The sequence below is a fragment of the Lithobates pipiens genome, unplaced genomic scaffold (genome assembly GCF_037356315.1).
Source record: "Lithobates pipiens isolate NorthernLeopardFrog02 unplaced genomic scaffold, aLitPip1_a1.2 Scaffold_18, whole genome shotgun sequence".
In the NCBI taxonomy this organism is placed as follows: Eukaryota; Metazoa; Chordata; class Amphibia; order Anura; family Ranidae; genus Lithobates; species Lithobates pipiens.
The window spans coordinates 222310481-222323100 of record NW_027507758.1 but is presented as its reverse complement, the minus strand read 5'-3'; the positions used below and the strand labels follow the sequence as shown (position 1 = coordinate 222323100).

At 43.9% G+C, this 12620-nt stretch overlaps 1 protein-coding gene across 2 annotated transcripts in view; it reads right to left on the bottom strand.

Annotated features, from left to right (window-relative positions):
- LYST (lysosomal trafficking regulator) overlaps positions 1-12620 on the bottom strand; it is a 568355-nt gene that overhangs the window by 426055 nt on the left and 129680 nt on the right. The window contains exons 6-7 of one of the 2 annotated variants that reach the window (XM_077486620.1): positions 11849-12010; positions 366-552 (exon numbers count right to left, since the gene is read on the bottom strand). In XM_077486620.1, coding sequence (XP_077342746.1) covers positions 366-552; positions 11849-12010 — 349 coding nt within the window. The remainder of the gene's footprint in view (positions 1-365; positions 553-11848; positions 12011-12620) is intronic. The other variant, XM_077486621.1, reaches the window with a different exon arrangement.

The window sequence follows — 12620 nt, the reverse complement described above, 5'->3', positions numbered from 1 at the left end:
CGCACCCACCACCCCTCGTCAAAAGTTCCAACCCCTCGTCCTCCTCCCTCCGCTGCCTTCTAGTAGACACAGGGGTCCCAGAAGGCAGCGGGACCATTTAGAAAGTGAAGCGCAACTCGCGCATGCACAGTAGGAGACCCAAGGGTTCACTTCCTGTTTACCTCAGTGAAGATGCCAATGCCTGCACCCAATCGATTGATGAATCGGCTATGGGTGCCAACATTGAGGAATACCTGGACAGGCAAGGGTCCTTATATTAAAAGTCAGCGGCTACAGCTATTTTTTTTTTTTTTTTTTTTTTTTACAGGCTGGAACTCCGCTTTAAGCCACACAGTTCCCTTTTGCTATTAACATTTTTTTTTTACCTGCAGAATATAGATTTGGCAGAGAAACAAATGCTATCATACCATCATCAGAGGCATCCTCAGGGTTACTTTCACTGTCAGCTTCATATCCTTCTTCTTCCGCAAGACTTAGGTTAACGCTGTGCACCTCATCGCCTTCATCAGAAACGTCTTTGTTTTGTATATTCAGCTCATTTGATTTATTTACCTAACAAAACATTAAGAGGTGCTGGTGAACAGGTGAAAAGGGTTGTCTCCCATGCCTTACTACACCCTTGGAATAAAAAAGCAAGCACAAACTAGAAAGACAACATTTAAAAAATAAAACACGAATACACAATTTTCTTAGTTTGAATCTAAAATGTATTATTTCTAGACATTTTTATAGCCAATGTAACGGTCTAATAAAAGCCCTAAGCAGGGGTAAGCAACCTTTGATAGGTGGAGATCCTCCTAAGCAACATAAAAGAGATCAAAGATCACCAGGTGCAGTGTCCTTTTTTTCACTCAAAAAAAACCACTTCGGGCCTGCCCACCGCACAAATACTGCAGCAGGGAGGCTTGGCTGTGCGAAACGATGTACCTCTATGTCATTCTGTGCATGAGATACTGTGGGCGCGCACAGGTCCAGCAGACTATGTCGCCGGCCACCCGGGATTGCTCCACAGAGAGGCATAACAGGGATCTGCCTATGTAAACAAGGCAGATCCCCGTTCTTACAGTGGACAACGTGGAGATCTGCTGTTCCTAGTGATCAGGAACAGCTATCTGTGTTGTCTCAGTGAGCCCAGACCCCATACAGTTATAACACACCCAGGGAACACAGTTAACCCTTTTGATCGCCCCTAGTGTTAACCCCTTCCCTGTCAATGTCATTTATAAATTGATCAGTGATTTTTTTTTTTTAACACTGATCACTGTATTGGTGTCACTGGTCCCCAAAAAGTGTCAATTAGGGTCAGATTTGACTGCTGCAAAGTCGCGGTAAAAAATGCCGTCTACATTACCAGTAAAAAAATTAAAAGCCCTTAAATCTAGCCCCTATTTTGTAGAGACTATAACTTTTGCGCAAACCAATCAATATTAGCTTAAGATTTTTTTTTAGCAAAAATAAGTAGAAAAATACATATTGGCCTAAACTGATGAATGTGTTTTTTTACATTTTTTTTTTGGATATGTATTATAGCAGAAAGTAAAAAATTAGTTTTTTTTTTCACAATTGTCGCTATTTTTTTTTTGTTTATAGCACAAACAATAAAAAAGCAGAGGTGATCAAATACGACCAAAAAGAAAGCTCTATTTGTGGGGGGAAAAAAGGACATAAATTTTGTTAGGTTACAATGGCACACAACCACTCAATTGTCAGTTAAAGCGATGCAGTGCGGTATCGCAAAAAATGGCCTGGGTTTGAAGGGGTGTTAACTTTGCACTGATACCCACTGCAAATCGCAAGGGCAGTGTGACTGGAATGGCACGGAAACTGAAATGAAACGTAAAACGTTCTGTTGTGAATGGGCCCTAAAAGGAAGCTTCAGTGAAACTGTTGATCACCCCCACAAACATAATGCAGGATTATGTAGGGCAGTGTACAGAGATCAGTAGTAGGTAGGACAGTGTCCCGAGGTCAGTGGTTTGTAGGGTAGAGTACAGGGGTCAGATGGGGCAGAAAATAAGTAATAATCATTAGGGCAGTGGAATGGCGTCAGAGTTCGAGGTAAGCAGTAACTCAGAGCATAGGGTCAGTGGAAAGTAAGCAGAGGTCAGATGTACAATAAGGCACTATGCAGCAGTCAATGGTGACTAACAAGAAGCTGCCCATTTCCTACTCTCAGGCAGCTGCCCCTACAATGCAAACTAAATGCTGATGTCTAGCCGATACACACATGTACATTATAGGTAGCAACCTTACATAATAATGCCAGTCCCCACTGAGGATCTGTGATTACAGCCTCCTGGGGCACTGACCACCTGCAGCTTTTCCACCTCCAGCCTTCAGTTAACCGCTTTTGAAGGATGTGCCCCACCAGACAGTCCTATGGGCCTTCCCTAGCACACACACCCTTTTCCTCATTTCCATACTGCCCCAGGTTGAGGCTGGGTGCTTATCACCGCTCTGATCTATGAGATGGCAGACCTGGGGGCAGGGGTTGGCGCTATGTCAGGTTGTGATCTACCTGTCAGATGGCGGCGATCGACAGGTAGATCGCGATGAAGGGGTTGCCAACCTCCGAACTAAAGAAATTTATAGATCAAACTATATGGTGCTTTACTGATTCTACTATGATGACTGGTGTGGATTCTGTTATGAATACACACAGAATTACAGACAAAGCTAATACAAGCATGAATAGCCAATTTAAAGTTAAAATGAAAAAGCTGCATTTCTTGCAATTTGCAGCTTTAACACAGAGATTTCCACTGCAGTACTTTTCTGCCACTACAGGTCTTCAGTCTGATGCTATTCTTTACTTCTAATGCCACGTACACATGATCAGACTGTCCAGCGGACTTAGCCCGGCGGACAAACCGCCGGACTTTGAAGCGGAGGTCTGCCGGACTTTCCTAACGAGCAGATTTGCCCACACACAACCGGACTATGGTGGGAGTCCGCCGTACTTTTGAAATGAACGGACTTGCCCACACACTGAGGAAAGTCCGTTCATTTTGAACGTGGCTCCAGGTAGCCGGGACTAGCGAAGGAAGTCAATGTCGCCGCCTTCTCTTTTCTTCTTCCTTGAGATGTTGACTCGAAGCTCTCTCTGGTCGCAATGACAGGGATGCGGTGTGCGGCGACTTATATATGGACAATGGGCGGGGTCACCGGGTGATGTCCCCGCCCATTATGATGTCACAGTCCCAGCATCCTCTGGGACTGCAACATCATAAGAGAAGAGAAGAAGAGAAGAGGAGAAGGCGGCGGCGACAGCAGACCGGGCCACCGCTAGTATAAGAGCTTAAAGAAGGAGCGGAGGCCCGGCAATAAGAACCGAAGAGGGGGACAAGACCCCCGAAGTCGGAAGAAGAGGCGGCGGCAACAGAAGACTGGGCCACCGCTAGTAAAAAAGCTAAAGCAAGAAAGCGGAGGCCCGGCAAGAAGAACCGAAGAGGAGGACAAGTCCCCCTAGCTCCTCCGCTAGTAAAAGAGCTAGCAGAAGTTAGCAGAAGACCCCCAGAGCTGTGCAATAAATTATTTTAAACCCTTGTGTGTTTTGTTATGTTTTTTAATTTTTTTCACCAGGTGAATGGGTAGGGGTACATTGTACCCCATACTTATTCACTTACGGTTGGGGGGCCGGTATCTGGGGGGCCCCTTATTAAAAGGGGGCTCCCGGATTCTGATAAGGTCCCTGCCCGCAGACCCCGACAACCAACAGCCAGGGTTGTCGGAAGGAGGCAGTTGTCCTCATCAACATGGGGACAAGGTGCTCTGGGGTGGAGGGGCCGCAGGGCCCCCTTTCCCCAAAGCCCCCCCGCATGTTGAGGGCACGCGGCCTGGTATGGCTCGGGGGGGGGGGCACGCTCGTCCCCACCCCCTTTCCTGACCGGCCAGGTTGCATGCTTGGATAAGGGTCTTATATGGACCGGGGGGGGACCCCATGCCGTTTTTTCAACGTAGTGCTTCCCCTTTAAGTCCATACCAGGTGATGGGGCCAGCGACGAGTCAATCTTGCTGGCGAAGGCGGCGACATTGACTTCCTTCGCTAGTCCCGGCTATCTGGAGCTGCGTTCAAAATGAACGGACTTTCCTTGGTGTGCGTTCATTTCAAAAGTCCGGCGGACTAGCACACAGACGGCCGGATTGTCCACTGGACTCGCAGTCTGGCGAACAATTTGTGAGTCAAAAATACTTTCTAAGTCAGGCTGACTTTTTTTCCCCACACACGGGCGGATTGTCCGGCGGACTCTGGTCCACCGGACCAAGTCCACCGGATAGTCTGATCATGTGTACGTGGCATAACAGTAAAGTGGTGCTTTTAGCTCCCAATTTTTTTTCCACAGGGATGGCTTTAAAGAGTTCCCAAGACTAAAAGAGCTGCTTACCAATTTCCACATGCGTCTCATGACAAACCACAAGACACCAAACTTCCCAGCACTCCTCGCTTTCTCCACTATACTTAGAACTGCATTCATCGCAGGCTCGCTGGACAGGCAAGTGCCCTTATTAAAAGTCAGCAGCTACCGTGTTTGTAGTTGCTGACTTTTTTTTTAAATGGCCGGACCTCCGCTTTAATTACTTTTTATAATTTGGCACTGTGCTGATTTAACTGGTAATTGCACGGTCATGCAATACTGTATACAAACTAAATTTTCATCCCTTTTTCCCCACAAATAGTGCTTTCTTTTGGTGGTATTTGATCACCTCTGGGATTTTTATTTTTTTGCGATGTATAAACAATCAAAGACAGAAAATTTAGAAAAAAATATTTTATACTTTTTGTTATAAAAAAAATCCATCCAATAAAAACTCAACTTTAGTCATACATTTAGGCCAAAATGTCTTCAGGCACATGTATTGGGTAAAAAAATAAATAAAAATAAGCATATATTTATTGGTTTGCGGAAAAGTTAGAGAGTCTACAAACTATGGTACATTTACTGGAATTTATGCAGCTTTTAGTTTATGACTGCCTATCTAATTTCTCGAGGTGTTAAAATAGTAGGGCAGTATAAAACCCCTCCAAATGACCGCTTTTTGTTAATCTCAAGGAATTTTCTGAGAGTTATGTTGAGCGCATTGAATATTTTAGTTTTTTTGTCACAAGTGATTGTACTCAGGAGAGGCAGCAGAATGTATTTCCGGGTGCAATATCACATATACCCATGCCATGTGTGAGCAATATATCATTTACACTATGTGCAATAAAAAAATATATATTATACACACATACACACACACACACACACACACACACACACACACACACACACACACACACACACACATATATATATACATTTTATTTTTATGTCATTTACCTAAAACTTGTGGCAAAATATTAAAAATTCCACGGACTCAACATGCCTATTATCAAAAATTACTTTGAACCCTTAAACATTATATTTTTTTTTTTTAAAGCAAAGGCCCTACAGATTAAAATGGTGGGTGTTGCATTTTTTTCTTCACACAATATTTGCACAGCGATTTAAACACAATTTTTTTAGGGGAAAAAAAAAAACCTTTTGATTTTTAATGCACAAAATATATAAATCTATGTGAGTGTGTGTGTGTGTGTGTGATGTAAAGAAGCACATATTTATACATGCGATTATCGAATATGCATTTACACACATATGCTCATGGAAAGGTGTTCATGCGAGTAAGCATGTGTCTATTCAACATCAATGCAAATGTGCTTATGCCAGTAAGCATATGTTTATGCCAAACATGCGTTTATGTGCAATCATGTGTCTATATATACACATATGCACACTCACACACACACACACCATGTGTCTTATGTAGACATGTGCCTACGTGGCATGTTCCATATGCTCTAAGCAGACACGCGTCTATGAGATGTGCGTCATGTGCCTTACGTAGATATGAGTTGAGTCTATGCAACACGGAAGTCTATGCGCCTTATGCAGACATGTTTTTATAAACATGAGCTCTTCGCAAACATGAGCTCTTCGCAAGCTTTCAGCAAGCATAAGCTTTCAGCAAGCTAATGAGAAAAGGGGAACGTTGGAGCGGACTTTATAGGTAAAAGAAATAGAAATTATTCGAAAAAAAATTAAACAGATATAAATAATTGACAATATGACATTAAAAACAGATAGTGTTGGCTTCCAATAGAATAAGCCACACATAGTATGTGTATTGCTCCCTGTTGCTGCTTGAATGTGGCAGGTTGGCATTTCGCTTCCACTTCCTTAGGACATATGCCTGACACCAAGCAGAGGGAAATAATCATATTTCAAATATGGACAATGGGTACAAATATACATATCAAAAGGTGAGATGTCCCAGAAAGAAATAAGTGATGCATAGAGGAAACCATTCAGAAGCGCATAACTCTCATATGCATGACATGCCCCACGCCATCCCCGGGTGCCTGGATCGTACCAAGAACAAGGATACACAGAGGGATCAATCAAAAATCTACATAATATAAAAATATGCATACTATAAATAATCCAAAAACCTTGGGCTTGAAGTAGAAAAAAATAATAATACGTAGCCCTAAATTCAGCAAATACTCACTTGGCTATGGAGCTGTAAGCCCACGTACACACGGTCTGAGATTTTGCCAACCAAATCCGTCGGATTTTGCCCGTCGGATTTAGTCCGACGGATTGTGTCCGAAACTGTTGCATACACACGGTTGGGCCAAGTTGGCGAAAAATCCGATCTTTCAGAACGTGATGACGTAATTTCGTTACGATGGGACTACATTCAGGCTAGTAGCCAATAGCTTTGATGTAGGAATTTGATCTGAGCATGCGTGGCACTTGGTCCGATGAAAATGCTCTACACATGATCGGATTAGGTCCGTCCGGCCCAGTTGGTCGGGAAATATTTCCAACATGTTGGAAAATTGGGTCGGACGGAGATTCGGACGCAATCAGTCCGATGCATACCACACACAGTCGGATTATCTGACGACACGGTCCGATAAGACTCATTTCGACAGATTCTCCGACCGTGTGTACAAGGGCTGAGTTTCAATATCAAGCCTAGCGAGTGTACACATACCAGACTGGACTCTAGATAAAAAGGATAGCGGCTGTGTGCTAAAATTTAAAAAAAGGCTGTCAGAAGTGCAGACAGCTAATATTTACAGTATGCATATTTTTTATATTATGCAGATTTTTGATTGATCGCTCTCTGTATTCTTGTGATTCTTGGTACCATCCAGGCACCCGGGGATGGCGTGGGGCATGTCATGCGTATGAGAGTTATGCTGTTCTAAGTGAGTGGTTTCCTCTATGCATCACTTGTATGTTTTTCTGGGACATCTCACCTTTTGATATGTATATCTGTACCCACTGTCCATATTTGAAATATGATTATTTCCCCTTTCTCATGCAGAATCCCTCTGCTTGGTGTTAGGCATATAGGTCCTGAGGAAGCGAAAGCGAAACGTCGACCTGCCATATTCAAGCATCAACAGGGAGCAATATACATAATATGTGTGGCCCAGCTGAATCTGCCAAGCACATGGCAAACATGGCTGCCTCTCCACTTTCTGCCTATATAGAAATAGGCCCCTGTGCCCTCTAGTGCCTGGAGGAGACAAGGCAGCCCATACTCCTAAGAAGTACACAGAGCATGTTTTAAACAGCACATTACCCCCTAGGGGGTACTTATTGAACATAAAAAAAATAAATAAAAAATCAGTCTAAAGAGAAACCACCACAGCGAGCTTCATTATAAAAGACATTCAGGCACTGGGTTGCCCTTAATGTGGGGTCACACCTTGCAGGAAAGCTCCTTGGTCAGAACAAACACTACACAGGGTTCCATTACACGAGGTTCAGCACCGTAAGGTTGCATTACAGGCAAACCTCAAGGAATCTTCTCTCCTTCCAATGAGGCTCGGGTACCATCCATTTTGGCTGACAGCTTTTTGGATCAGAATGCAGTCCATGATTGTAAATACAACCATCCAGACCTCCAAGTAAGCTCCAAGAGCATGTGTATCACATCTGTGACCACCACCTTACAGACACTGGCGAAAAAAAACTGAGGTCCTTCCTGTGTATGAGGGGTTATATAGGGGAGGACCTCCTCCATAATGAGCATACATGCACAGTCATTTTTTTTTTTTTCATTCAGCCCATGGGCTGAATTAAAAAAAAAAAAAAAAAGAACCTAACAGAACCTATGCGGATTAAGAAATCTCTGCCAAGAACAGTTAATAAAAATATATGCCGAAGCCTAAGGGCGACCTGCCCCTAATATCCACCCCTGCTCCTATGCTTTGGCATATATGCTTGTTTTTTTTTTTACGGTGGTGGTGAAATCTCCTCCTACAGCGCTGGAGTTGGGGATATACGTATCGTGAGAGCAAACCCTGTTGCTGTCAAAGTAAATAAACCTGGGCTGCAGGTGAATGTAGTACCTGCAAAGAAAATAATGGTCAACAATAAAACACAGTAACAATACAGTATAACAGTAGAACATACCTGCAAAGCAAAACACGATAAAACAAAGTAACAATAAAACATCACAGTAACAATAAAACATTACAGCGTAGCATAAAATACAGTAAAACTGAGCATAACAGGACAGAGAACAACAAAACGACAACTATTTATGGCTTTTTTATTTTTTTTTTTATTTTTTTTAATACACTTATTATAACTTTGAAGATTCCAGCTTAGGGTTTTTCAAAATGTGATGGCCATCTAACATCTTTCGAGACCCTGTATGTAAGTGTGCCCTAGGACTGTGCTGTGCTGTACCCTATTCTAATACTCCCACTAGTGTGAGGAAGCAATGTTAATAGTCCCTGATGCAGAGACCAGGTTGGTTTAGGACAGGAGGGACAATAAATAGCGGATGTCACGCCAATATCCGTGCTTGCTACAGACAAGGCATCTTTTTTGGGTTGCTCGTTGAGTAGGGGTACCAGGAAAAACATCCAGAAAATGCCTCTCGTGGAGCCGACTCACTGTATTTGGGTTGTGAATTTGGGCCACAGCACCTGCTGGATACAGAAGGGCTGCGATGACCCATTCCTGGAAATTTTAGGAAGGATACAGTTTGTCCAGGCGCTTTGTATAGTGCATAACCATTAAACAGAGCCAACTGGAATAAGTATACAGACGTTTGGCCTTAAGGGTAACCAAGTACGGCGCCATCATCTGGTAGTGGAAGTCCACCCCTCCCATTTTACAGTTGTAGTAATGGGCACAGAGGGGCTTAACAACACCAGTCGCCGTAGTCATTAGAAACCAGAACAAAAACGTTCCATTTGTCCTTCCATCTCACTGAAAATAACTCATTGGACCTGAAGCAGGCTCTCTCCCCCAGACTAAGTTGGGCCTTTACAAGCCACTGAGGGAAGCCCCGACGATTAGCTCACACGGTGCCACATGTGCCAATTCTTGATTAATAGATGTGTCTAAAAAGTGGCAAGCTTCAATAAAAATTGTCCAAATACAAATGGTATCCCGTTTCCAAGTAAGGGTGAAACCAAGTCCCAAACTTGCCGCTGCTCACCATGTAGTCTGGGCAATTGGGGGGCTCCAAGCTCTCGTAAACAAGAAAACTCCATTTATAGCCTGTTGCCCTGTCACAGAGCTTATATATCTTGACCCTGTATCTGGGAAGCTTGCCGATATTGTTTGAAATTAAAAAAAGCCAGAAAATTGAATCAGGGACTCATCGATGCAGACATTTTGATCGGGGATAAAAAAGCCTGAAAATTTTTCGCTAAAGTGGTTTACGAGGGGCCGAATTTTATTGAGATGATCATGTTCAGGGTCACCCCGAGGACAAGGAGTTCATTGTCACTGAAATGCGTGAATGGCAATATCTGCTCGTACACAGTCCTGGCAGCAGAGAACACAGCATATGGTGAATTGGGTCAGGGGACCAATATGACTGCAACACATGCTTTTTAGTAATGCCCATGTTGAGGGATAGGCCCAGAAAGGTCCTAAATTCGGGAACAGTTATAGGATTCCAGCCAAATCATCTGGCAATGGGTGAATTTGGGTTTTGGGCAATAAATTGACCAGCATAAAAATTGCTTTGGTCCACAATAGATCCGTACAGATGTTCCGTGAAAAACAGCTCAACAAAAATTCAAGAGGCGTTAGATCTGCAGTTTCTACCTGAATTCCGGGTTAGCCAGTGAATGGGGAAAGTATGGGTGCTGCAAAATCTGTGGGCTGCCAATCAGGACTTGCAAGAAGGACACTTCTCTACGGGCCTCTGTTCAAACTCTTGGTGGCTGCGGAGCACTACTTGTGCTAGCCACTGCACCAGCTTGAACTGCACTTATGGGACTCGCTACATTACCAAGTGATACTCCAGTGCAAGTTTGACTACAACCAGTGTTTACTAGGCCACTGGTGCTTGCCAGTTCACCAGAAGGTTGAGTGGCACTAGTACTGACACTCTGCTGCATACGAGTATCATGCGGTTGTTGCACCTCAGCAACAGAACAGCGTTGGGTATGCCTGACCTAAGCAGGGGCCACTACTCCATCGTCAGAGCTATCAGGGTGCATCTCTCTACAGGTACAAATACTGAGCCTGAATCCGACAGGGAGGACTCTCCACTATCATCTGTCATGCTATGCATCCTGTAGCCCTCTTCACGAATGTACCTTTTTGTTTGACATTTTGGCAAATTAATTTATAGGCAACTAGTGCGACTCACAGGTAAAGGAGCACCAGGTTGTCAGAGGACTGTTTGTACCACTACAAAAAAAACTGATAGTGCTAGCAGTGATCAGGCCTGCACTTGGGTGGGCTGGGCAGAGGGGCTAAACGTAGGTGCTGGCAGGTGTATGGACTGATACTGCTAACACTGCATTTTTGGAAACACTACTGCGCAAGTATAGATCTTATCAAATCAAAGATATTGATCCATCCAGACACTATTCTAATAATGGAGATGTATGCGTGTTAGTGCTACTGGCAATCAAAAGGTTAAAATCTGATGCTGTCTGGCATTACACTAATACCGTGATCAGAATAAAAATGTGTACATTATACTAATGCCACTGTGAGAGTGAAAGAGTTAACTGGGGGGGTTATCAGAGGGGGGAAATATGTGCCTAAGTGTACTGGTGCTCGTGTAGCGTTTGTGTGCTCACTATGAGATACTTCGGTTCCGCACGCTGGAACCGACAGGGCTCCAGGACGAGAGATTGCATTCCTTCCTCTGCCTGTGTTGTATGTAAACACAGGCAGAGGAAGTTTGTCCATTTGTCATAACCGATCAGCAGGTCCAGGCCATAAATCATTGGCCTGGACCTGTTGAGTGATCGGTTTTGAACCCAATCAGATCACCACAGTGAGGAGTCACGTATCTGTACGTGACTTAGTGCAGCCGGGCCGCTCTGCTGCAGTATATGTACGTGTGGCGGTCTGGAACTGGTTAAAGCAAACAGTTAAAATGGCATTAATGCCACTGTTGTCATAACAAAGAGCCTCACAGTTGTGAGCGGGACAGGACTGGTGGACTGGTTGACCGGTTCCCAGCAGCACACCTACCAGGGCACAGACAAAAATGTATACGTCAGCCTGCAAATGGGTTCAATGTCAGTGAGCCAATTGGGAGAGAGACAAGGCAAGGCTGAGCCGCAGCTCCATGTCTGATTGGACACAAAGAGCTGCGGCTCAGCTTGGGTGCCCCCATAGCAAGCTGCTTGCTGTGGGGGCACCCAACAGGAGGGAGGAGCTAGGAGCAAAAAATGAGCTGCTCTGTGCAAAAAAAAAAAAAAAGTTTAGTATCAATTTAAGGTTTGACCACTAAATCTTCTTTGACAAGTACTGTTTAGAATACATATCTGTAATGAACATTTAAACTTTTAAAACCATACCTTTTCTTTTCGCTCTTCAAGATGGGCAGAGACAAAAGAAAAATTTGAAACAGCAACGCGAAGAAGACAATCAACAACATGTGGACCAAGATTAGTTTGAAGAACTTTGGACTTCCCAAGAAGGTCCTGAACTTCAGCCATTATGTGTTGCACAGTCAGATTCTAAAAAAAAAAAAAAATTGCAATTACAAAATAAAAAAGGCAATATATTATATATATATATATATATATATATATATATATATATATATATATATATATATATATAGACTAGCTTTACAGGAGCCCTGTTCTTTGTCCTCGTTACTAGTATAGCTAGTGCCAATACAGCCTGGGCAACACTTATGTCCTGTTTGGCTCACAGGTAAAGCTCTCCCTTTTCCCTTCTCCTCCCATCTCTGCATGCCCAACCCCTGCTCTTGTTTCCTCCTCCCCCTTCCCCCCAATCTCCTCTGGTTTGCTATCATATTTGGGACACTCATTACAAGCCTTACTCAATCAACCCCCCCCCCCCCCCCAGGTATTCCTACCCAGGCAGTTATCTGGGATCCCTACTCTATACTTAAAGATGTTTGGTCAGAGTTCGTTGCTTTTGGCTCCCATCTCCCCGGCCTTGGGCTAGTGGCGTTGGACCATGAGGCATGCCCCGCCATTTAGGCTCCCTGGACCTTTGAGTTTTAGTTATTGTTCATGGCCATAGGTTTCCTGTTATGCGTTGGGCATCTTGAGGTTTTCCCCCTCTGCCCCTCATTTTGTTATTGCGTTTATTCTG